Source organism: Triticum aestivum, chromosome 2B (assembly GCF_018294505.1).
Source record: "Triticum aestivum cultivar Chinese Spring chromosome 2B, IWGSC CS RefSeq v2.1, whole genome shotgun sequence".
NCBI lineage: Eukaryota > Viridiplantae > Streptophyta > Magnoliopsida > Poales > Poaceae > Triticum > Triticum aestivum.
In genome coordinates this window covers 788,961,967-788,985,930 of record NC_057798.1, presented here as the reverse complement: position 1 = coordinate 788,985,930, position 23,964 = coordinate 788,961,967, and the positions used below count along the sequence as shown (strand labels likewise).

The following is a 23,964-nucleotide window of genomic DNA, read 5'->3' as shown; positions in this document are numbered from 1 at the left end:
TTGGAAAAACTTCCAATCTATTCATGTTCAATCATGGTAGTACAACGAATACCAGAAATAAAAATTACATCCAGATTCGTAGACCACCTAGCGACGACTACAAGCACTGAAGCGAGCCAAAGGCGCGCCGCCGTCATCGCCCCTCCATCGTAAGAGTCGGGCACAACTTGTTGTAGTAACAATCGGGAAGTCATCGTACTAAGGCCCCATAGGACCAGCGCACCAAAACATCAACCACCGTCGATGAAGAATAACGTAGGTTGAAAGGATTCAACCCGATTTTTGAACATAGTACAGACGCAAGCGCTCATACATATGCGCATACACTCATCCTTATGAACGCACACCCTACCCCTATGAGCACCTTCAAGAGACTGAAGCGGCATATCATCTTGAGATTTACGAAGCCGCCATAGTACCCAGTGATGGCAACGTTCCTACCGACAAGTTGAGACGGGAAACTAAAGAAAATCAAGGATCGATGACAACAGTATCATAAGTAGCATCATGAGTCGTGGATAACGCATCCTGCTAAGCTTAGGGTCCACCTTAAAAATAATCAAAAGCTTCAATTAAAGACAACCACCCTGATACTCGCGAGTGAGCTGTCTAACATCTGGTCCACTTTAGTTTCGTTACTAGCCATACCCGCGCGGCGGCACGCCACGCCCCGTTGACACGTCGATACGGAAGTTGCTAACTTTTTGTGTCTAAATTGGACTTAAGACAAAGAGTGTTGTTGTGCAATTTGAGGATTCTAATAAGTCAAGCAATGCATAAAGGCATATTTGGAAACATATATAGATTTATTCATCAAATAATTGATATATTTCACGAAGTAGGAAGTACACATTGCTGCAAAGATAGGACACATTACAGGTCGAACAAGTTACAATCATTTATAGCTTATATTTGTCTTGGGGAAGAAAAATATAGTAGTCAATGTTTCGTCTGTACCGTGAGAGTGTTTGTGCAACATCTTGAAGTAATTTTTTGTAGCAAGAGATGGTTAATCGACCAAATGCATGTTATATTTCATGTGAATATGCAAAGGAAGCTTGCTTCACCTTAGATGTCGCCAAAGGTTACACTCTTAGTTGCATTCAAATATTCAAAAATATCATTTTACACTGTACATTTCTCCCATGATCTTGAACTAATTATATGCTAGTTTTCTTATATAAAAATAAACATGCCCTAAATGTCACTGAAACTGAACTTTAAATAATAAATAGGTAACAACTTAAATATTGCCAAAGGTTACACTCTCAGTTGCATCCAAATACTCAAAGAATACCAACCAAAGATGATCAATGCTATCACCATCTTTCATGCTACTCATTAAAAGTGAATACTACGAACAGTTGGGATTCTTATTCTCTTTTTCAAATATTTGATAGATAGCTTGTACTGTTTGCATCCTTTTGATTGATTTTCTTGAGTGGTTAATTGTTCAAACATTGAATCCTACTATTATAATGCAGAAACATTATCAATGATTTATGAAACAAATTTTTGCTCGGAAAAGGAATATAAGCTCGAAACGACTTGCGGCTCCAATAGATTAATATAATTATAAACTCAGTTATAAACAATTCAAGTTCAGAAAAATTAACTTCTTGCCTAGAGATGAATTTATCCGGTGCTTTCAGATACTAATGCTAATAAAGAGACATCTTGCAACTATAGCATAATATCACTAACACGAGGTAGATATGTTGGTCCAGTATTTATCACGACATATCATAGTCGTGTGTTCACTACAAGGATGCGGGTCTATTGCAACAAAAAAATTTGTTGCAATACATGCTGTTTCGTGGCCATAAGTACCTATTGCCACAAAACGACATTCGTTGGCAGCCGTTGCAACTGGACACATGGTAATAGGTTATTACCACGAAAAAGCAATTGTGGCAATAAAGTGTGCTATTGCAACATCCATGCGGGAACTTGCCACATGTTTTCGCGTGGCAACACTCACCTATTGCCACAATTTGCTTTGTGGAGATAGCTTTAATGCAACATGTACCGAATTGTGGAGACTGATATGTCGTGGCGATAGACATTTGTGGCAACAACCTATGCCAACGACGGCCATTTCGTGGCGCATTACTCTTTCGTGGCAATAATCAATTGTGGCAACAAACTATGTCAACAATCCTTATTTTCGTGGCATCAGGCATGTTGCCACGATCCAATATACTTGTGGCAATAAACTATGGCAACAATTCTTGTTTTCGTGGCATTAGGCATGTTGCCACGACCCACTGCGCTTGTGGCATTAACTTATGGCAACAAATATTCCAATCGTCGTAACAGGAAATTGCAACGTACTTCTTTTGATGGTGACAAATAGGTATCACAACAAGTAACATCTTTGTAGCGAGAAATTATTGCGACAATTTAAACTTTCCGTGGCGATACTCTATTTCAACAAACTTACTTTGGTGGCGCTAAACTGTTATCGCATCATGAAATTTTTTGTGGCGCGAAGCTATTACAACAATATAAAGTGCTCCGTTGCAACATTCTAGTGCAACAAAACAGATAGGCGTAGCAACTGAGATATGGTGAACACTATATTTTTAGTGGTGCTAGCATGTGGCAACCAAAAATGGGTTGTGGTAATAGTCTATTGCAATCGTAAAAAAAAATTACAGGGTTTTAATTACAATATTCAAAACCATACGTATAATATGTAGATTCATACAATTCAAACTTCTGATAGAAAATATCCATCAAATAAAACTCAAATGTAATTTAGCCATCCTAATTAACTTCGAAGACTAAACTGCCCGTGATCTAGAGTCCAGTCCAGCTAGTTCTTTGGATCCTGCAATCAAGAAATAAAAAAAGTTCTAGTTAATGAGTCAAACATAACATACGCCATACAATTATGCGAGCTCCATTGTTAAAAACTATTGCCAGACTAACTAGCTAATACTGTGTCAGCAAGCATGTAACTAAGGCATCAGAACAACTATACAAGTGTGAATGGCTAAGGCATAACCTAAAGTACATCTACTAAAAGGTTTTTTTTTGAGAAAAAACATTGCTTTTAACTTAATGGTGTTGGGCTGAATCACCCAAAACACAGAGCAGCCACAAGGGCTAGTACATCGGCCCCCCATTCCAGTTAGGTTCTAACATCCTATCAAGACTAGCAAGCTCATGAGCAACAAAGTTTGCCGAGCGACGACATACATTTATTTCATAATAAGAAAACCTTCATAATAAGAAAACCATAATATGAGCGGGTACTTGGTATCCTCAATAACAGCAGCATAGGCCGACGAGTCCACCTTATTGATATTAAGTGCTTCCATCAGGAGTTGCGAGTCCATTTAAAAAACGACCCTCACGACCCCTATATCAACAGGAAGAGATACTACATGGGACATTGCAGTGGACTCATCAGCGAAGGCATCACGCGCATGATCATGACATCCTGCTCGTGCATACAGAATGGTACCATCATCCGATCATACATCTACTAAAAGCTCCTGCTATTGATTTAAGTTATGACTAGATGTATAGTTTCAGTTAAGTTCATGTCCCTAGCTAGCACATATTTGTATTTTGTTTAAGTTGTGACTCGATGCAGCAACAACACATGGTAAAAGAGAAGAAGCAGCTAGCTAATTATGAAGACCAATGACGTATAAAATGCAGGTGAACATGAAGAGAAAGCAAGGTTGTGACCTACCATTGCTTTATACATTCTAGATTGCCTTGCTGCAGCTTGTATGAGCGCATTTGAAGAAATAGCAGTCGGCCTTGAACCTGGAGTCTTATTAGAACTAGATGTCTGTGAAAGAATATTTTGCAAGTTTGGATTACTATTTTCTTTGTCAACCCTCTTCGTAGGAACCTGTAAATAGAAGTCCACTTTTAGCAATGCAAGTAAGCAACATAAATCTTACAAGGTCAGAAGCATATGACTGTAATCACCATCACCTGTTGGGTTTCCATCTGTTTTCTCAATTCTACAAACTTTGCCATCATGTTTTTTTCAAATTCCAGTCTTGATGTTCACTCCTCTTGCAACAATCTTTCCCTTTCAGCACGCTCTTCTTTTAACCTCTCCTCAAGTTGTTCTCTCTCAGCACGCTCCAAGTTAATCCTCTCTTGTGTGTTAGCACGTTCAGCTTGTAGTTGATCTTCTAAGTCATTGACCTGCTGGCTGAGCTGAGAGTTTCGCTCCTGGGTGGCTGTTGTAGCACGAGCTTGCTCTTCAATCTGGATACGGAACTTTTCAGAACCAGTTGAAGTTTTGGCCATGTATCCGTACCCACGAGGCTGCGATGACTTGCATTCCAGAGTGTCTTTGTAAGCGGTCTGGAAAACATTGTTTTTCTGCTCACTTGAAAGTGGACCTTCATTTTCAGCTTCTTTGTTTTTAACCTCTTCAAGTGCTTGGTCCTAAAAATGATAGGAACAATTATAGGTGCAGCATCAATATTGACACTATAAAAGATGAAACAAGAATAACACGGTCCAACGCATGAATAATCGCATCTGATGATGAAACATGCCGAATGCACATCATTAACTAACTATAGAATAACCAAAAGTCAGTGTACTCACGTAAACTTTCTGGGAATCTGTGTTAGACCATGTTCCATTGTTTGTGTGGGTGAGTTACCATAGAGCAATACAATCTGGCTCTTCTCCAGTTTCTAAGTTTCTCTGCAAGTAATATAACAATGAGATGCTTGAAACATGACACCATATTTAGCAGCAAGGCATACATATTTAATTGGACTCGTACCTTCTCAAAACTAACTTCCGAGTAAGATTTTGATCCGATTATATGTTTTGTCTTCTGTTTCTTACGGTTATCAGCGTTCTTTTGGCTGCGTTCCTATCAATTCATTGAAACCGGATATAACCAATGAGACTAGCCATTTCACCTTAACACATAATAGACAAACCGTGATCTTAGAGATAACCTGAAATTTTGAATCAGTGCCAAAGTACTCAATCATCCATTCCCACTCTTCTGGTTGTAAATCTTCAGGCAGATTAGCCAATCTAGCTGCATCTGTTTTGTATGCCTTGTAAGTGGAGCTTAGAGTTGATCGCCAGCCTCTATATCTCTCTTTCGCAATTTTGAGAACTTTTTCTTCTGTTTCTGGTGTATCTTCCAGGTCCCATCTGTCCTGTAAAGCATACAGCAAATAAATATACATAAGCAGTGCATTATCGATGGTAAAATAAGATAACACATGTGAAAAATGTTGTACGCACTATTATATCTGCAACAATGAGTCGATGAATGGTAGGGTGAATGTCCGACCACGTCCTCACTCCAATGAGTGGTAACTTTCTTTTCATTATGACTACCACGTCATCCTTGAACGAACGATAGTTCATTCCTACTGTACCACCCAATTTTTCAGAGAATGTAATATTTAGCTTTGCAGATCCATTGGCAAAACGCTTCTTAGATGCTTTAAAACCTTTTAGAACACCTCGCCCTTTCTTCTTCTGTCCACCAGCTTCTACAGCCCAAATCATACAAGAAAAATTGTATTACTCAGCATTAGATTGTAAGAAATGATGACACAAATGTAAACGAAAGCAAGTACCATCCTGTAGTCGCGCACGGTTGCGGCGAGCATGGGATGGCCATTCAGCAAGGGAACACAAGTCATTAGCAGACACTGGAATGTCAGATTGTTCTGGAGTTGCTGTAAAAGATTTAGTAGTCTTGAAGGTTTAGCTATTTAACCCACACCAAGATTTTATGCATTATAGGAAATGCTAAATAATTTACCAGATTTGGGTTGTCCACGTTGGTTTTTGTATGCCGTTATACTTTCCATCCTTGTTAAGAGAACAAAGCCTTTCTTTACTGCACACAAAAACAATCATGGGACTTAGCATTAACAAAGCATTGACGTTCTGCACCATTCAGATAGGTGATTATGAAGTAAGGATGTTGTGTACCAGGAGCATCCTCCGTAAAATTCATCATTGTGCCCTTGTGTGGGTAAACCAGACATATGTGAATGAACATGAAAGGCAAAGTATCAGTGATAGGTTCATGAAAATACTACTCTGAATCTATAGGAAAAAAAATGCAATGTGACTCATGTAAGACCAAATATCTATTAAAAAGAGTTTCTCCATTTATATTGTAAAACAACCATCACATACATCGAAGCAACCGATACAAACGGACGCTGCATATATCCAAGACAAGATACACGAATACCGAGCATGGACACACAACCTCAACGAGTACCAAACACCTATAAAATGTGCAAAAAAAGAATCACTTAGTGCCCGACGGAGACCACTGAAACCTCATTTAATATTGAGATTTATCGTCTTAGGAATGTGTTGTTTCATCTTGGATCTGCACTTAGGTTGGGATATGTCAAAAATTTGTGCCTTGGTCAGTTGGTCAAAGTAGCAAAAAAATGGCTAGTTTAGAACTACAGGTCGCGGAAACCTCATGCGATCCTCACTTTAAACTATTAGGTTATACTCTTGTCTCGAAACGTAAGTACTGATGGGATGGGTTGATGAGACAGTCGATCTACGTCGGTCTCGGTCTAAAATTCCGATCTTGAGATGGGGTGATCTCAGCATCGTTCATCTTATCGGACAATCCGTGGAGGGTTCGTCCAAGCCAGAGTAGGTCGAACATAATTATGTCGCTTTTGTTCAAATGATAATCATAGAGATTCAACTATGTAAATCAAACAACCAAACCAATTTAGCTTTGAGTTTTATTGTGTTAGGACCGCGTCGGAACACCACCGAGAGGGGAATGTCTAGGGGTCGCCGCCGCCAGCGTTGTCTGGGCGATGCCCGAAGGCAGGCGCCAGCGATGGCGGTGGGGAGGGAGGGGAGAGGGGGGGCTTGGGAGGAGGGGCCGGGGGTGGATGGACGGAGAGCTCGGAAATGGATCACACGGTCTTGGAAGCTTTCGACGGAGCCGCCCCCGGATTCGTGGGAGACGAGTTCCCCTGAGCCTCGATAGCGGCGGGGAGGCGTCGATGGGAGGAATTGAACAGCCAGGTGACTCTCCGGGACACATGAACGGTTAAGGGAAATTGGCTGGTGCCAGGACCCCGGGGTGTACTTGAATAGAATTACTATCTTCTTTCAAACAGAAAAAGAAAGGGGGTGAAAAAGTCATTCTTTTTGGAGGAAATGTTTACAACAAAAAATAAATTGGGAAAAAGTATTTACCAGTTGTGTGTTGCAACGGGATAAGAAAAAGAATCATCCCCCGTGCACACACCGACGACATCAACAAATCTCTTAAAATCTTTCACGGTGTCACATGACAAACAACATGATAAGTGGTGTTACACAAAAAAAAATGGCATAATTTTTAAAGTGTACTCAAGGTGTTTCTAATCCATTAGATAACAGAAATATCTACCTAGTTGCCGTTATCACAAACAATATGAAAATCAACATTAAGTCACTTGATATTGAATAAAGTTGCATGCTAAACATATTTTGGAAATGATTTAACATGCAAGAAAATAAAATATTTGAAATGTACACATTTTTCTGAGGGATTTTCATATATGACATGTACGATTTGAAGTCGCGGTTTGAAAGATATGTATATTATAAAAATCTTTTAAATCTGCCGCGAAAAAGAAAAAGAAAATGCAAGAAAGGGGATTGGAAAATGGGTCCCCAAGTGCTGCAGCGGGATGCTCTGTCAGCTGTGCTATCTAAGTACTTGTGTTATATAGTGGGACTTAACTTCTAATATACAGTATGTTGTGGAGCGTTCGTGTCCATGCGATGGATCAGACGCCCTGTGCCCCTGCCTGGTGGAGCGCGTAGAGCTCGCGCGATGGATCAGACGCGCGTCTGGTGGGTTGCGCCGCGCGAGATCTCTCCCCCTTTCCTTTGATCATTTTTTCTGTTTCCTTCGCTCCTTATTTCCCATCTGGTGCCCCTTTTCCTCTTTCCTTGTTCCGCCGCCGCACGACCCGAGCGCTGGCCGCATCCAGCAGCCACATCATGGCGGTGCGACGAAGCAGCCCACGCCGGCGCCTCCCTGCGGCTCCTCTCTCCCTCTAACCTTGCTCCGCCACCCGCCGCTCGGCGCCTTCCTCCCGTCGGCCTAATCCTCCCTGGATCTTGGCTGGTCGATCCTGCCCGTGGGCGTGTGGCTGGACCGCCCGACACCTCAACTCCGGCGCCAATGGACCTGCCATCCTGCTCACTTGCCCGGGTCTCCCGTCTGCTTCAGTGCAACGACCTGCAGCAGCTCTCCCCTGGTCAGCCGTGACTCTGTATCTTTCTGAATTTTTGTATACTAGCTAGAATTAGACAGGGTAGTAATGCATAAGAGGTTAGTTGGTTGGTTTAGTCAACTTAGAATTTATCAAGAGTGAAGATGTTATTCACCAGTATATGCACAACATGTCACTGAATTCTAGCTGTCTGAATGTTATCTCATGAATTTCAGTTATCTCTGAATATCACCAGTACATACTTGGCATCAGTGGGTGTACAAGTATATAGAAAAAATATCAGCACATGAATTTCAGTATACCAATACTCTGAATCAGTGGAGAATGAATGTGGATGTACAAGAAGCAAAATCCTTGTGCTATCCATGTCACTGAAATGACAAGAAAGACTTCCTGTACATCCTCGTTCATTCAAGTATTTTCTGTAGATCCACACCGATTCATGTGCAGCAAAAGAACTAGTATTTATCTGTACACTCACATTCATTCTGTTACAGCAAAACATCAACAATTTCTGTGTCAAACATCAGCAAAACATTCACGTGGACCGCATTAACATACAGCAAAACTATTTCTTGTTCCATCAACCAAATTTTGCTTTACCATCTGACAGTAATACTGGTATGTATGTATCCCTGTTGTCTTGTCTTGTAATGCAGCTAGTGATGCTATTGACTGTAATGCAGCTACTAAAACAGTTGTTATGTTTTTTTAACAGGACTGGCTTTACGGAGATAAGGCAAAAATGACACGAGATAAGAGCTGGATGGACAGGGAAAGAAATTCTGTTGAGTGGCAAACTGGCATGAAGGATTTCTTGAATTTTGCCTTCGATGGTGCTCACCTAGACTCAACAGTCCCATGCCCATGTAGGAGATGTCTCAATAATGTTCCGAAAACGAAAAAGGAAGTTCATACTGACTTGCTATTCAATGGGATGGATCCAACCTACACTCAATGGATATACCATGGTGAACAATCCGATGAGGGAAGCATGTCTGAAGATTCTGATAATGAAGACGCTGTAGATGACGGTGCTGGGGTATGTGACATGCTCAATACTCTCATAAGGGGCGCAAACATGGAAAGCAATGCAGACATTGGTGAAGGTGCGGGAGACATTCATGTGGATGCTTCCAGTGGTGATGAAAGGAACCAGGAGCCAAATGCAACAGCCAAGATCTTCTTTGAACTATTGAAAGAGGCGAAAAAAGAGTTGTACCCAGGTTGCAAGGATTTTACGAAGCTATCTTTCATTGTGAAGCTTTACCAAATCAAGTGTGTGTCTGGGATGACCAATAGAGCATGTGACTTAGTTCTGCAGATGTTCACACAGGTGCTGCCAAAGGGTCACTGCATTCCTACTAATCTCACAAAAGTAAGGAAGGTGATCCGAGATCTTGGGCTGGACTACAAGAAGATACACGCGTGCGTTAATGATTGCGTGCTATTCCGTAATGAACATGCTGATGCAGAAGAGTGTCCTGTCTGTCATGCGTCTCGATGGAAATCTACTCCTACCAGTGACGAAGACAATGCATCAGGCCGTAAATCAAAGAAGCCAGTGCCACAGAAAGTTCTAAGGTATTTCCCACTCATTCCAAGACTGCAAAGGTTGTACATGACAGAATATATGTCATCACATATGAAATGGCATAAGGAGGGTCGGGTGGATGATGGCGTAATGAGGCATCCTGCAGATTCGAAGGCCTGGAAGCATTTTGATAAGAAATATTATAAAAAATTCTCAAAAGATGCTCGCAGTGTTCGGCTTGGCCTTGCTTCAGATGGATTCAACCCCTTTGGGCTCATGAGTATATCATACAGTACATGGCCTGTCATTCTTATTCCATATAACTTGCCACCTTGGATGTGTATGAAACAACAAAAATGGATTATGTCAATGATTATTCCAGGACCAAAGTCAGTAGGAAATAACATACATGTGTACTTGCAGCCCTTGATTGATGAACTGAATGTTCTATGGGAGGATGGTGCTGACACATATGATGCTGCAACTAAAAAAAATTCCAGATGTATGCATGCTTGCTGTGGACCATCAGTGACTACCCAGCTTACGCAATGTTGAGTGGTTGGAGCACAAAAGGCAAGCTAGCATGCCCGTATTGCCACAAACATACAGATTTTTTATGGCTCAAGTATGGTCGAAAGCATTGCTACATGGGACACCGACGTTTTCTGCCCAGGACCCAAAAATGGCGTCGAAACAAGTGTTTGTTCAACAACAAGACAGATAATAGAGAAGCTCCTGTGGCACTTACAGGTGAACAAGTTGTGCGGGAACTTGATAGCATTCAGCATGCACCATTTGGACGGTCAAATAAGAGAAAGCGACCGGAAACTAATAGCTGGCATAATTGGCGGAAGAAAAGTGTATTTTTCCAGCTCCCATATTGGAAGCACTTGCTTGTTAGGCACAATTTGGACGTTATGCACATCGAGAAGAACATTTGTGACAACATTCTGGGGACTTTGCTTGAGATGGCTAAGAAATCAAAGGATGGTGTGAAGGCTCGTCTTGATTTGGAGGACCTGAAAATTAGGAAGGACCAGCATCCAAAGCCCGGCAAGCATAAGTACGACATAAAGAAAGGTTGCTATACTTTAAAAAGGAAGAAAAGATAATGCTCCTCAAGTTTTTTCAGAGCATTAAGATGCCAGATGGCTATGCATCACACATTAAGTGATGTGTAGTCCTTGATCAGTGCAAGATTAGTGGACTCAAAACTCATGACTATCATGTTATATTTCAGAAACTTCTTCCTATTGCATTGCGCAAGCTTTTGCCCGAGAATGTTGTTAACCCATTGCTTCAGCTGAGTAAATTCTTTTCTGATTTATGCTCCAAGGAGTTAAGGGATGAAGATTTGGAGAGGTTGAGCAAAACAATTCCAGAAACTTTGTGTCATCTCGAGACGATCTTTCCACCAGCATTCTTTGATATAATGATGCATCTCCCAATTCATCTTGCTGAAGAGGCCCGATTGGGAGGGCCTGTCTTGTACAGATGGATGTATCCAATGGAGCGGTATTTGCGTACGCTCAAAGGATATGTGCGTAACAAGGCTCAACCAGAAGGTTCTATTGCAGAGGGGTACATACTTGAAGAGTGCATGACTTTTTGCAGTCGATTCGTTGATGGAATGCCTACCAAGCTAAGTCAGTCTGAACGTCATGAAGACAGAGGTATAGATCAACCATCAACAGGAATTAGCATCATGAGTACAGTTGATTACTCCAAGAAAGGTTTTGTTTGTGAATCATTGTCTTTGGCTGAGATTAATCAAATGAGGCATTTCATAATAACAAACTGTGAGGAAACCGCGCCATGGATTGAGTAAGGATACTTATGTATTTATTTCACATCAGGATATGCATTAAGACTTTCCTATTCAACTAACAATCAGTTCGCTTTGAAGTGAATATCTTGAGGAGCTGACAAGTAAAAATTCTCCTAATCCTAAAAGGCAGCACAAGGAAGAATTTGTTGGCTGGTTTGAGAGACGGGCAAGTTTATTTTGCATTTTCACTAATGTTCCTTGTAATAACGTACCAACACTGTACATTACACTCACACATATTCTATTCCATGAAACAGATCACAGAACTCCGCAATGATGGGAAGGTCAGCAATCTTATTTATGCGCTAGCTAAAGGACCTGATCACCTAGCCCGTGTATACAACCGTACAGTTCTGAATGGATATTTCTTTCGGAATTCCTGTATCGAGGAGGACTTGAGTACCCAAAATAGTGGCGTCATAGTCAAGGGCGATGCAACCACATGCAATATTGATTATTATGGGGTGATCAAGAAAATCATATTTCTTGACTTCCCTCCTGATAAGGAGGTTGTTCTATTCCAGTGTGACTGGTTTGATGTGCCTCCTGCCAACATAACTGAGAGTAAGGGGTATAACAAGGACAAATATGGAATTATTGACCTTGACACTACTCTACACCGATTCCAGGGAGACCCTTACATTCTAGGCCTCCAAGCTCAACAGGTTTTCTATGTGAGAGATGTGAAGAACCCTGATTGGGCAGCTGTTATTAAACTGAATCCACGCAATTTGTTTGCTCCTTCTGTTTTAAATGGTGTAGGCCTTGATGAAGCTGTTGAAGCCGATGAAGGTGGTGAGGCAGACGTACTGGATGTCGTCGATGCAGAAATTACAGTGCCAGAAATTATAGTACCCGAAGAGATCACTAGTTGGTGCAGAAATGATGACGAAGGATCCAGCGTTGATGTTTCAGTCATAGAAAATATAAAACCTGTTGAGTTTGAAGATGTCCAGTTCGTATCTGATGATGATACAGATGATGATGAGGCTTACGTAAATGATGGGCATGTTGCTCCTTTGAGACAAGAAGAATCAGATGATGACCAGGGGTTCTTTGTATAGTTTTTAATCTCTTGGTAAGGTGCTTTTCAAATGTTTAAGCCATGAATATAAGTCCCTGAACTTTTTTTATGGTTACCTACGAGTAGTATCTCTCCTAAAGTTTAATCTAATGTGAAACAGGTTCAAACAAGGCACCCCCTGCATACTGTCATCTATTGTGGAAAATGAGAACAAAAGCTAGTGCCCAGCACTAACAGTTTGGTGATGAAGAGAAGAGAAGAGTATTTGCTGTTCTTTTAGTGATGTTGCTATTTTGACAGTGATGCTATGTACACACTGTTGCTATGAACTTGTGGTTTTTAGTGTTGTCACTATTTTCATTACTTTGCCGTCAACCTATGGTCTTTTGTGTGAACAATCTATACAAGTATGGCTGCTGAAACTTGTGTGCTTTCATGTTGAAACTTGTGTTATATATCTTGATGTAGTGTTGTTGATCTGCTGATGAATTCTTGCTAGAAATTAGGCTGAGATACAATGTTATGCTGCTCAATTGGTGGCTGAAGAGCCGTTTAAATGGAGACTGGGAGTGCTCCAAAATAGCTAGTATGCAACTTTGCTCAATTTCTCTGTTTAACACATAATTTTATATGGAATCTCCTTTTTATTAATAGCACACATAAATACATACAATCACATCAAGCAAGATACAAAAAAATTAGGAAGAGAATGTGTGCTGCTTAGTGCTCACGACTCACCTTTGTGAGAAGGGCACTCAGCTTGCCGCCTTTCCGGTGTCGAGGATGACCTTGCTACCGGTGGAGGTCAGTAGGGCGAGTGAAGGGTGTCCGTGAGTGTGCAACGCTCCGCACGCGCGTAAGCGAGCGTTCCTCCAAATTGTGGTACCACCGATGTCCACTTTGCAATATATGTGACTAAAATGCAACTTAGGTGCAAGTTGTGGTACCTAATGTGTTAATACCTCTATAAACTAGTATGCCCCTTTAATCATATCCTAAGAAATAGTATGATAAATCAAGAGAAAAACCAGGAGCACTATAGAGAATATCGTTGCAATATCCTGCTCCTTTTTTTGGCAACACTAGAGGATTGTTGCATTATGTTGTACGTATTACCATGGATGCTTAATTTGTCGCAATATGTAATAGTTATTGCAAGGCAATGAAGGTGAGGCAAAAGCCACCCTATTACAACCAATACATGCTTTGTTGCAATACAAAGCCATGGTTTTGCAACAGTATCTATGACTAGCGCCACAAGTCAGGATTGTTGCAATATATGTCTAAATATAACCACAAAGATGTACTTTGTTGCAATACCTAGCCTTTATTGCAACAAGATGACACATTCATGCAACGAGACGGAACTGTCGCAATAGCACTATCATATTGCAACGACGATGCAGCTTGTCGCAATACATGGCTTCTATTGCAACAAAATAAGTACTTAGCGCGATGAAAAAAATTGTGGCAATATGTGGATCCTGTTACCACAAACTGGAATTTTGTGTTAATATAGCATTTTATTGCAACAAAAGATAGTTGTAGCAATAATTTTTGTTACAATAGACCGAAATCCTTGTAGTGGTTTCTTTCTTTCTAATTAAAGTGACTGATTTTTTTGGTTATATTTTGGATAGTAGATGAAAATTGTGGAGCCGCCATTCTAATCTGGGATGCTTGATGGCACGGTTGTTGCATGCACCAAGCAATTCGTGTCTTTTTTTTTTGTTTTGTTAAATGATCTTTGTCCACCCTACAGGATTAGTTGCTACATGTATTGGCTGAGCGTGAATTTTGGATTGATGTGACCACGTGCATGGGAGTAGGAGATGATGTGTCTACATGCATATGAATTAGAGATCGTTTTGTTCTCTCGCTGTCTGGTCTAGGCATTTTTTTCTTTTTTTCCTGCTTGCATATGCGTACCACGATGCTCGCCCGGAAGTCATCCTCTGGGTCTGCCAACTTCTTCACCACCACAAAGCTTTCCTGCAGCCAGAGCCGATGCCTCAGCGTCGCCTCTGTAGCATGGTAGTCGCCGCCGGAGTCTGTGCTTCAGCTGTTGTCCTCCCCTTCAGCCTCCCGCTCGGCTTCATGTGTAGCCGCCGCCGGGACGACGCCAACGGTACGAACTATTGACAGGAAAATCTTCGTGCGATGAAGACACAGCTCCTGCACAAAACAAGAAAACAAACACGCAACACTCAATAATCACGCAAGAAAAGAAAGAAGAAAAAACAACGCAGAAGCAAACAGCTAGACTAAACTAACCACGATCTACATGGCGAGAAGAACGCCAACCGGCATGCAAAGCCCGACGCGATGAGTGAACACCGGACAGCTGATCATTGACGCACCCTCCCTCATTAACGCAGCAGAACGGCAGCATCTCGAGCAGCAGGACGCCTTCCACCATTACACACCCGATTAATGACGGCCGCTTGAACCCCAGGAGGACGACGCAAAATACGCCCCTGGCAGAAGCCAGACGAACCAGAAGCCACCAGGTCCACCATCACGCCGCCTCTATTCGTCCCACCATCGCCCATGCCTCCACGGTAACCTCCACCATCCTAGCCAAAGCGCCTCAAGACGCCGGCGCCGGCGGTGGCCATGGCCTATGGGCGTGTATCGACAAGAGTTGGGGTTTGCGAGGGTAGTCACGGGGATCTGCAGCGACCTGGCCGCGGCAGAAAGGCCCTTCATGGCATGGCCTCCTCGGGCAGCCCCGCCGGCCATCGACCTGGTCACGCGAAGGGCATACAACGGCGGCACTGGGAGGAGAGACGGAACCTGGCGGTTGAGGCTCCGGCGAGGAACGGGCCGGTGGCCAGGACGGGGATGATGGTTGTTGCACCATGAGGATTTGCAAAACGCGGGTGATGCTGTGGGATACAGAGGAGAGGCAGAGAGGATTTTATATCCGGACAAGACGGTGGAACGTTGTGGCACTGGATTCTGCCGGAGCCTTCGGGATGGGAAGCACGGCAGGGCGACAAGGCGGTGGCCGCATGTAAAAAGAGAGGCGATGCATCGAGCGAGGGCGTCTCTGGAGGGCGCGACCAAGGCGGCACCGACAGAAGGATCGAGCACACGCAAGCGAGCGATCACACGGCAGCAACAACGCATGCGTGCAGCCGAAGGAAACGACCAGACCAGAAGGAGTCTGAAGTATTTTTACCCGTGCGGAGATGCCACGTGCAGCCCAGATAAGAAAGGAAGAGACCGAAAGGCAAAGCAAGCCCGCAGAAGCACAGAGGAAATCTTGGGCTGCAAAGTCAACCAACCTAGATGGCCCACCTATAACTTAAAACGCTAGCCGAACCAAAAGAACAGTTACACATGTTGAGAAAATTTCAAACAAAAACCTGAATCCACCACATGCTTGTACACAGCCAGGTACCAAAATAATAGCATGTGTCATGTATACAATTCACCATGGGTCATTTTCACACAAGTGGGTGAATCTTGGGGCAAAAACCTTGCCTGGAATAGAGGCTTGGGTATTTCCTACCACTTTAATGTTCCAAGAACTCTAACATTTATCATTGGACACACACATTACAATTGTCTTTCATTTATACTCTTGCCGAGTTTATCTTCATGCTTCATGAAGCGCATAGAAAAACAACTAACAAGATCTGGAATTTCTGACACGCGCCGTTTTCTAATCATGTGAAGCTCACGGTTTTAACCCCGTTCTCCATTTACGACACATGTCATCCTACATTCCAAAGTTAGTGGGGGTGTACCTACACCCTGATTGATTCAAGAAATTTCCAACTTAGATGGATCAAATTTGAGCAATTTGACCACTTCATAAGGAATTTCAAAGGACTTTATAGAGGAAAATTAATCCAGCATCAACGGTTTGATCTTCACAACATCTGCCCCTAGTGCAATCCATTTATTTACTTGGTTTCTTCTTTCTTCTGCAAGCTTAATGATGAAGGCAAATGTGGATAGTAGGCTACCAAGATTTTTGTGAAAGCAATATGCAGCACCGTAACCTGCTTATCCCTGACGTTTGTTTACAAAAATATTTCTTTAAGCATATAAATCAGCTCTACCCAATCTCTACAGTAAATCCACTATAGATGTGAAGTATATAAATCAATCAGAATCATTGTTATGCTGCGATACCTTAATTTAGAGCCTTTGGAAGAAACTTGGTTGTTCAGCACATGCGACACCTCGCCTCGAGAACAACTCATGCTCGACGAGGCTTTCTTTAAACTTGTGTCCAATAATTTCCAAACGCTGTGAGTTGTATTCCAACTAAAATTCCTCTAGCAGCTTGCCGTCGCCGTCATAGTGGAACATGCGACGGTCATAAATATTGTAGACCAGCACATCCCCCTGATGAGACAAAACGCAATGATTTGTGTCAGCAATGCTACTGCAACGCAAGATCTCCGATGGGAATTCAACATGGTGCTTGAACGCCCAGGCCTCCCTCTCATAGTCCTCTAGTACCCAGATTTTGACGAATGACCTCAATAGTCCAAGCAACTGAAGCCAATCGAGCCTTCCATGTCACACAAATGAGCAAAGTGGCCGGTAGCACCAGCCGGGCAGCGCATGGACCTAAATGACTCTACCACCGTGTCAAAAACAAGTAGGCCGGCATCATAGTGAGGGCAGTCAGGTTCCCAGTGAAGGTTGTTGCGGAACACGACGGGCGGGGCCAAAGAACTAAATTTCATGGTAGGGGTATCTGAAGGAACTCGGATGCACCTCGGTGAGTGCTTCCGCCGCAACCCCACTGTAAGGATGTAGTACGCACCTCCTCCCCAGTAAAGGACGCGGTAGTCGCCGGACTTGCAGTGCAAGTACAGTGCCAGATGTAACATGCGGTGGGGAGTTCCGGGATTGAAGCACACTGACGTGTGGCCGGGTTGCAGATTGTGAAGCGGCCGTCAAACAGCCTTAGCAGAAGGAGACCGTCGCAGGAGGCATGCAGCATGCAGCCGTCGTAGTCGTAGAACTCTAGGAGAGGCCGGCAGCGGCCTTGCCCCAAGACTGGTTGGCCAGCAACCTCTGTACTTGAACTGGCTGTGCAGTCGTAGAGCACGGCGAGGGGGAGCGACGGCTGGCGCTGGTGGTGGGCGAGGAGGAAATCGGGGGCGGAGGCGAGGTGGCTTCAGGAGCGGCAGACCGCGCGGCAGCGGAGGATGTCCCTGGCCGGGAGGCGGACGAAGATCTCCCACACCACGATGTCCTCCGGTAGGCGGTGGAGAGCGGCGGCGCGGCGGCGGCTGCGCGTCCTCCTCGCCACAGGTTCCCCCGCGGCCTCACGTTCGATGGCGACGCCATCGTCCGTGGCAGCCCCCTGCTCTGCCTCGGCGTCAGCCGTAGGGCTTCGGGGGAGGAGAGACGCGACCAGTATCCGCCGGAGTACACCCTGCGTGTAAATCCGGAGGCCATTCTTTGTCCTGGCCATCGTAATGCCCTAGTTGCAGGGGCGGAACCAGAAAATTTGGCCAATGGGTTCACTCATTACCTCACTGTGAGAATTAATTTGGTACGAATTAATTAAGTGTAAAGTTTAATTTCGAACTATATTAGAACAAGAGTCTTTTTGACAAATTCTTACAACAATAGTGTAACAAACAGATTATGATGTTGATAAATTTAAAGCTAAAGAGTGCAAGACATACCAGTTGGATGAAATTATAAAATCACTTATTTTCATTTTATAAACATGGTAGTGCCCAAATAACTTCATAGCTTCATGGTCAGCTTCTCATCTTGCTGAAAATATTGGAAAAATTGACAAGTTAGTTTGACAAATTCAAAGTAAGTACCATCAAGCGAAAGAAGCATGTAAAGCCACTCACACTTAGTGTGTAGCTTTTCGATCTTTCATTATCATGAAAAGATCAAACACGTCATATGGCAGTAATTTATCTGTCAATTGAAAACTTTGGGAGATTATTTGCAGCAGCGGCATTCGATGTACTGCTTAATTACATATAACGGATGGCCTAGAAGTGCCAGCATCGTTATCTCAATCAGGTGATCAAATTCTTTTTGAGAAATATTATTGCATACCATAGTATAGACCAATCAAAGTTCAGGGAAAAATAATCAGAAAACTAGGGTAAAAGGTAATACCACACAGCAGGGACAAAGTGATCTGATTACGTTCAGTTTGGACTTCAATTGCCAACCACCGCCGACGGCCGACTTACTGTTCTTGCCTTGCTGCCGGAGGCTGCCGATCTGGCGCCGCGATGGGGAACATGGAGATGAAACACCGAGGGGCCGGGTTGGGAAACGAACTGGGGGAAATGATAAGCGGCGGCGTGTTGCGTACATGGATGATATGGAATCGTGCGGTCAACTGTCGAGCCTGCTGCGTGGATTGTATCATATGGTATTGGGCTATTTTGTTTTGAGAAATAGCTGTAGGCTTTTTGTTGGGCTATTCATCATGTTATAATAAATTTGCCATGGGCTAAGAGGCTTCTTGCTCGTGCGTACTAGCTTTGATGGGTTCAAGCGTGCATTTGTATTGGGTTCATGCAGGTGAATACGTGTATACATGGGCGTGACGTGCAAAGATCGTTGGGTTCAAGTGAACCCAACGCCTACACGCTGGCTTCGCCACTGCCTAGTTGCCGAGAGAGAGAGAGAGAGAGGGGTTGGAGGCTTGAGTTAGGTTTTGTGCGGGTGGCACGGAACGATGATCCGCCGGCTTTGTTTTGGTGCGCGCGGTCCGTCCGTCCGATGGTATGTATGTGCCGAGATGAAGATATATGCATCATGGGTGCGTGTATGATTGATTGTATAGGCTCGATCGGTCTGCTCCTGCACGGCTGCACGGCTCATCTTTCTTTGATAACAAGCGCATGCATTGCTAACCAACGGACTCCGCAGGGGCGGTCTGTGAGATTACGCCACCCAGCTGCGGCACGGCGACGCCTCCAGTCGTAGCAGACGGCAGCAGCACACGCCGTCCTCGCGCGACCTTCTGTTTTTTCCCCAAGGCTACACTTTTTTCTGCAGGCTATGCATTCATTCAGGTACGTAGCGCAACGGTGAAAAATAATATCATGGTGGCACTTGTTTGCTTATGACCCAGGCAGTAGAATAATATCAGCTACCAATTTACACAATCAAAATCCAGTTTATTTCTGAACATATAATCTTTAGTTCACATCAGAGATTACTTTTTTTTCCATGAGAAAAACAACCTTGAGTACAAACCTGATGAAATTCAAACTTAAGCTGAGCCACAGAGACAGAGGACGGCGGCAGAGGCTTCTTTCCCATAATTAATTTCCAGGGAGAAGTTTGTAGACCTAATTAAGATCAAGTTGTGATGTTACTGCAACATGTCATAACGGACCAGAGATGGTAGGCGGAGCGAGGAGGAATCACGAGATACAAAAGCCCAATGTAAGGCCGCGTTCGGCAGTCCACCGCTCCTTCAAATCCTAGAATCTACGGAGCAGTTGTTAGCTCGCTCCAGGGATTATAACTCCAGCTCCATCCGCTCCGGGAGCGGAGCGACACTGAACGCGCCCTAAGTATATCATGGCGCGCGGTGCAACCATGCATGGGAGGAACAGTTCCAGCCTAGCTCCGTGAAGATCCCCAATGGCAGTGCAGGAGTGCAACCATGCAAGGGAGGAGCGGCTCAAGGTAGCTTTGCAAGGATCCCATGGTGGTGCAAGGGAGTATTATGCGTGATTTTTCACAATTAGGTGAATGTCTGATTTCAGTAAAAGAATTACCGGGACAGTGCGGGAAGCCCTCACAGTATTTCCCAACTATCTGACCAGAAAAAAAAAAATGAGAGAGACACAACCAAATTTTGTTCTTGTATGTAGTATTTGACCTACAACTTGTCGCGAGTACAATTACAGCAAAAGTCTGGTGTTAGCCTGCTAGTGCTGTATTCTAGTGCTACTTGACTAATGAAATAAAAGTTTTGAGAAAGAAAATATTGGTCAAGATGCACAAAATAATCGAGGAGTGCGCCCTGGTTGAGGAGTGCGCCGGACTCGTAGGTGCCCCATACCAGGCAGGCGTCCTGGTTGGGACCTCAGGTCTTAGATGTTTAGGTTTGGCTGTGATGTCTGTTTGGTATTAGGCCCAGGCTATCAGCGCCCCTTCATCAATTGGATAGGTGTAGCGACGTTGTTGCTTAGACGGTGACTTTAGTCTTGCTGTTGTATGGCTTTGTAAGGTCTTGTGAGAATAATTAATAAAATGGCCGTATGCATCGCCCAGATGCAGAGGCCGGGGGTCATCTTCCTTTTGTAAAAAAAAAGATGCACAAAATAATCATATTTATGTATGATAGCAAATAGACTTGGTGTTGTTTGCAATTCTAGACCACCAATTCGTCTTTTTTGTTCAGCCCTGCCTGAAATTGTTTTGTACGAAATTTTACTAAGCAATACTGTGTTCTAGCATATACATGCAAGGGTTATTTTTTAAACTGATGGAGGCACCTCTTAATTGTTTTTTTAAATAGAGAAATCACTGGAGTTTCGGAGCCAAGATTCTGCATAAAAAATTGACCTCGGTATTCTGATTTTACCCTTTATTTGATTGAAAATATAAAAATGACACCACATTGTTTTGGGATTGTACATGGCGCGTCATATTGTTCTCTTATGTACTATGATGCAGGCGCCAACATGTTTTTTCTTTGTGTCTATGCAGGTTATCCTGTGTACCAAAGCTTGCTGCAACGTTGCGCCCAACAGGTTGCACTGGTAGAACAAGTGGTACATGCCCTTGTGGTACACGGAGGTGTAATCGAGCCGCCCCTCGCCCATGCCAGGCCCCGCCACAGGGAATAGGTCGAGCACTCGACCATGACGCACTACAACAAGAACCCCCCTACAGCAACGCATCAATGCGTTGTCGTACATCCATATATGCGTTGGTACAGCCTACACCAAAGGGTTATTATGCGTTGTCGTTGGTGGCGTTGCTAGAGTCTACTACAACGTATATACATGCGTTGGTAAACGCCATGTAGAAGCGTTGTAAGGTAGCAACATATAGAGTTAGAATCTTACAACACTTCATATGCGTTGGTGGCTACCATCATTGCAACGACTAGAGGCTTTGGTACATAGCATGAATAATTGATGATATTTTATACATTGCCATCCACAATTATTAGTTCAATACATATCGTGTACATGAGGCATAGTTCAATAAGCGGAAAGATCTCATATATTAAATCAACTATGTTGCATTACACTAAACACGATCCAAACATTACAAGATGTGAGCTATCTACTAGTAGCAAAATTCTCGACCTTCGAATCAACTATAATGTTTCAAACATTTTCCTGAAAATGACATTCTAATTATCCCCATTCTCTGCCTTGCAATCAACATGTGAGCCATGCATCGTCCATTTATCTCAGCGATCTACAAAAACAAATAATGAGATGAGTAATTTACGCTAGAGAAAATCAGGTTAACAGAGCACAAAAATGTAGAGGAGCAACATACAAATGTTGAAGGCTATCACATTAGTAACATTGCAGGCAGAAAAGTGGAGCAATATCCTACATCTTACACACTTTTGATCCTTGTTTTTTTTATGAAGAAATCTGCTAGATGTCAATTGAGTTCAAGTAAACTTGAAGCAAACAGAGAATGTAAGATATGAGGTACTTCCTTTGAAAAAAAACATGTGCTGACATACAACACAACCTTCATTTTCATAGAAAGATCCGCAGTTCTCCTGAACAAATAGATGCAAGGTTTCAGCAATTTTAAAATACTTTATGCTCAAAGAAACAATATAAGCATCAAGTTAAAAAGGAACAATATAAGCATCAAGTTAAAAAGGAACAATAATAGCATTAAGTACAATATACTATATACAGTTAATGGTGCAATTGTCATGAATATCTGATTATGAGTTGTGAGTTACGTGAAGGTCAAACCTTAAGTGGATTTTTAGTTAACTTCTTCTGAGCGCTCCTTCCTCATTATTTTTGCTCCCTTAATCTCTTCCTTCCTACTCAATGGTTAGATCTTAGTACAACAGTAGCAAGGCAAATTTTAGTACAACAATGCAAAAATTTAGTAACAAGATAATCTAGTAAAACAAGGTAAATTTTAGAACACAAGTAATAGAGTAAACTTTAGAACAAGAAGTTACTAACTTGACTAAATAGGATACTAGTCTCTCCAACCTATAGGACCCTTAGGAACTCCGTATTTAATCATACAGATCAGTTTAGTACAATATTTACATATGCATAAAATCTACAAGGACTGTCATAAGATATCAGACATAGCATTGCACCAAAATAGCATAAGTAGTAATGTAGATTGAGAAGGAAATTACACACTTATTTGCTGAAATATCATCAACACGTGATTTTCTAGAAGATACCTAAGACATTTGATGTTTCTACATAAGCGCACACGTACAAAGAAATTAATATTTGAGAGAAAGCCAGAAGAACTTATACAAACTTTTCAATGTCCCAGCTGCAGATATCACACCACTGTTCACCTTGGCATCCATCTTTTCTTTTTTAGATTGGCCAATCTCTCCGCAATCTATAAACCAAAGCTGGGTTGTTGCATCATCTTCCGTTTATCAAAGATGTTTTGCAATCAAAATGGCCCAGTATCGTTCACTATGCAAAGTAGGGTGCATTACCTTGAGCATATTGATGTTTACTCAACTCCTAATCTGAGAAATTGACCAAAGAAGAACCTGTGAGAATAAATATTTCATGGTCTTGAGAAGAATCAGATGCTAATTGACGGAAGTTGAGGGCCAACAACATGTTGAATACCACAAGTTCTGAACTTCTGATTGAGTAATTGGGGCAAGGTGAAATTGTACAGGGTTATGACTCGAGCACTGAAGTTCTTACTAAAACAAGTCAAGAAACAACAAAATGTGTTGAAGTCATAGTATACCATAATTCCTACATCCAGTAACTTCACCATCTTAAATCCTATGGGAACGGAGAACCTTACAATGTAATAACGAAAAGAACGAGACCAATACCATAGTTTTCTCTCGCGGAGTTGGCACTGATTGAGGGCGGCTTGGGCAGGTCGGCAGCTCCACAACATGTGGGCATGATGAGAAAAGCTACAATGTTGCTCGTCGTCGCTGGTTAATTCTGCATTGCTGCCTCCACACCATTCTTGAAGCACTGCAATGAAAATATCAAACAAAAACTTCACACTGAATTCAACAGGCGGATCTACAATTGAAACTGAGTCAGTGATTAGTAAAGTAAGGGAGACAATGTTTTGGTCAATCCAACACACACACACACACACACACACACACATGCGCACGCGCGCGCGCGCGCACGCACGCACGCAC

The 23,964-nt window shown here is 42.8% G+C and overlaps 2 protein-coding genes across 4 annotated transcripts in view; both read right to left on the bottom strand.

Annotated features, from left to right (window-relative positions):
• Positions 1-23,964, bottom strand: part of LOC123047430 (fructan 6-exohydrolase-like) — a 50,417-nt gene that overhangs the window by 249 nt on the left and 26,204 nt on the right. Inside the window, exon 4 of the mRNA XM_044470982.1 lies at positions 348-461. Within this exon, the coding sequence (XP_044326917.1) occupies positions 348-461 (114 nt within the window). The remainder of the gene's footprint in view (positions 1-347; positions 462-23,964) is intronic.
• LOC123047432 (uncharacterized) lies at positions 2,574-6,004 on the bottom strand. 3 transcript variants are annotated; one of them, XM_044470984.1, is made up of 10 exons: positions 5,953-6,004; positions 5,780-5,857; positions 5,592-5,693; positions 5,251-5,504; positions 4,953-5,162; positions 4,772-4,864; positions 4,588-4,689; positions 3,958-4,422; positions 3,707-3,871; positions 2,574-2,833 (listed from the first exon to the last, which is right to left on the bottom strand). In XM_044470984.1, the coding sequence occupies exons 1-7, from the start codon at positions 5,978-5,980 to the stop codon at positions 4,642-4,644; spliced, it is 813 nt and encodes a 270-aa protein (XP_044326919.1). In that variant the 5' UTR covers positions 5,981-6,004; the 3' UTR covers positions 2,574-2,833; positions 3,707-3,871; positions 3,958-4,422; positions 4,588-4,641. The 3 variants fall into 3 exon arrangements, with proteins under 3 accessions (XP_044326919.1, XP_044326920.1, XP_044326921.1); XM_044470985.1 differs by having other exon boundaries at positions 5,251-5,501; positions 5,953-5,995; XM_044470986.1 differs by lacking the exon at positions 5,592-5,693 and having other exon boundaries at positions 5,953-5,995.

Bases quoted from the DNA above. Each gene is read 5' to 3' on its own strand.
- LOC123047432 (XM_044470984.1), bottom strand. From the start codon at position 5,980: ATGATGAATTTTACGGAGGATGCTCCTG. The intron at 5,858-5,952 runs GTACACAACATC...TTTTGTGTGCAG, and splicing joins TTTTACGGAGGATGCTCCTG to TAAAGAAAGGCTTTGTTCTC. The intron at 4,865-4,952 runs GTTATCTCTAAG...ATGAATTGATAG, and splicing joins GCACTGATTCAAAATTTCAG to GAACGCAGCCAAAAGAACGC.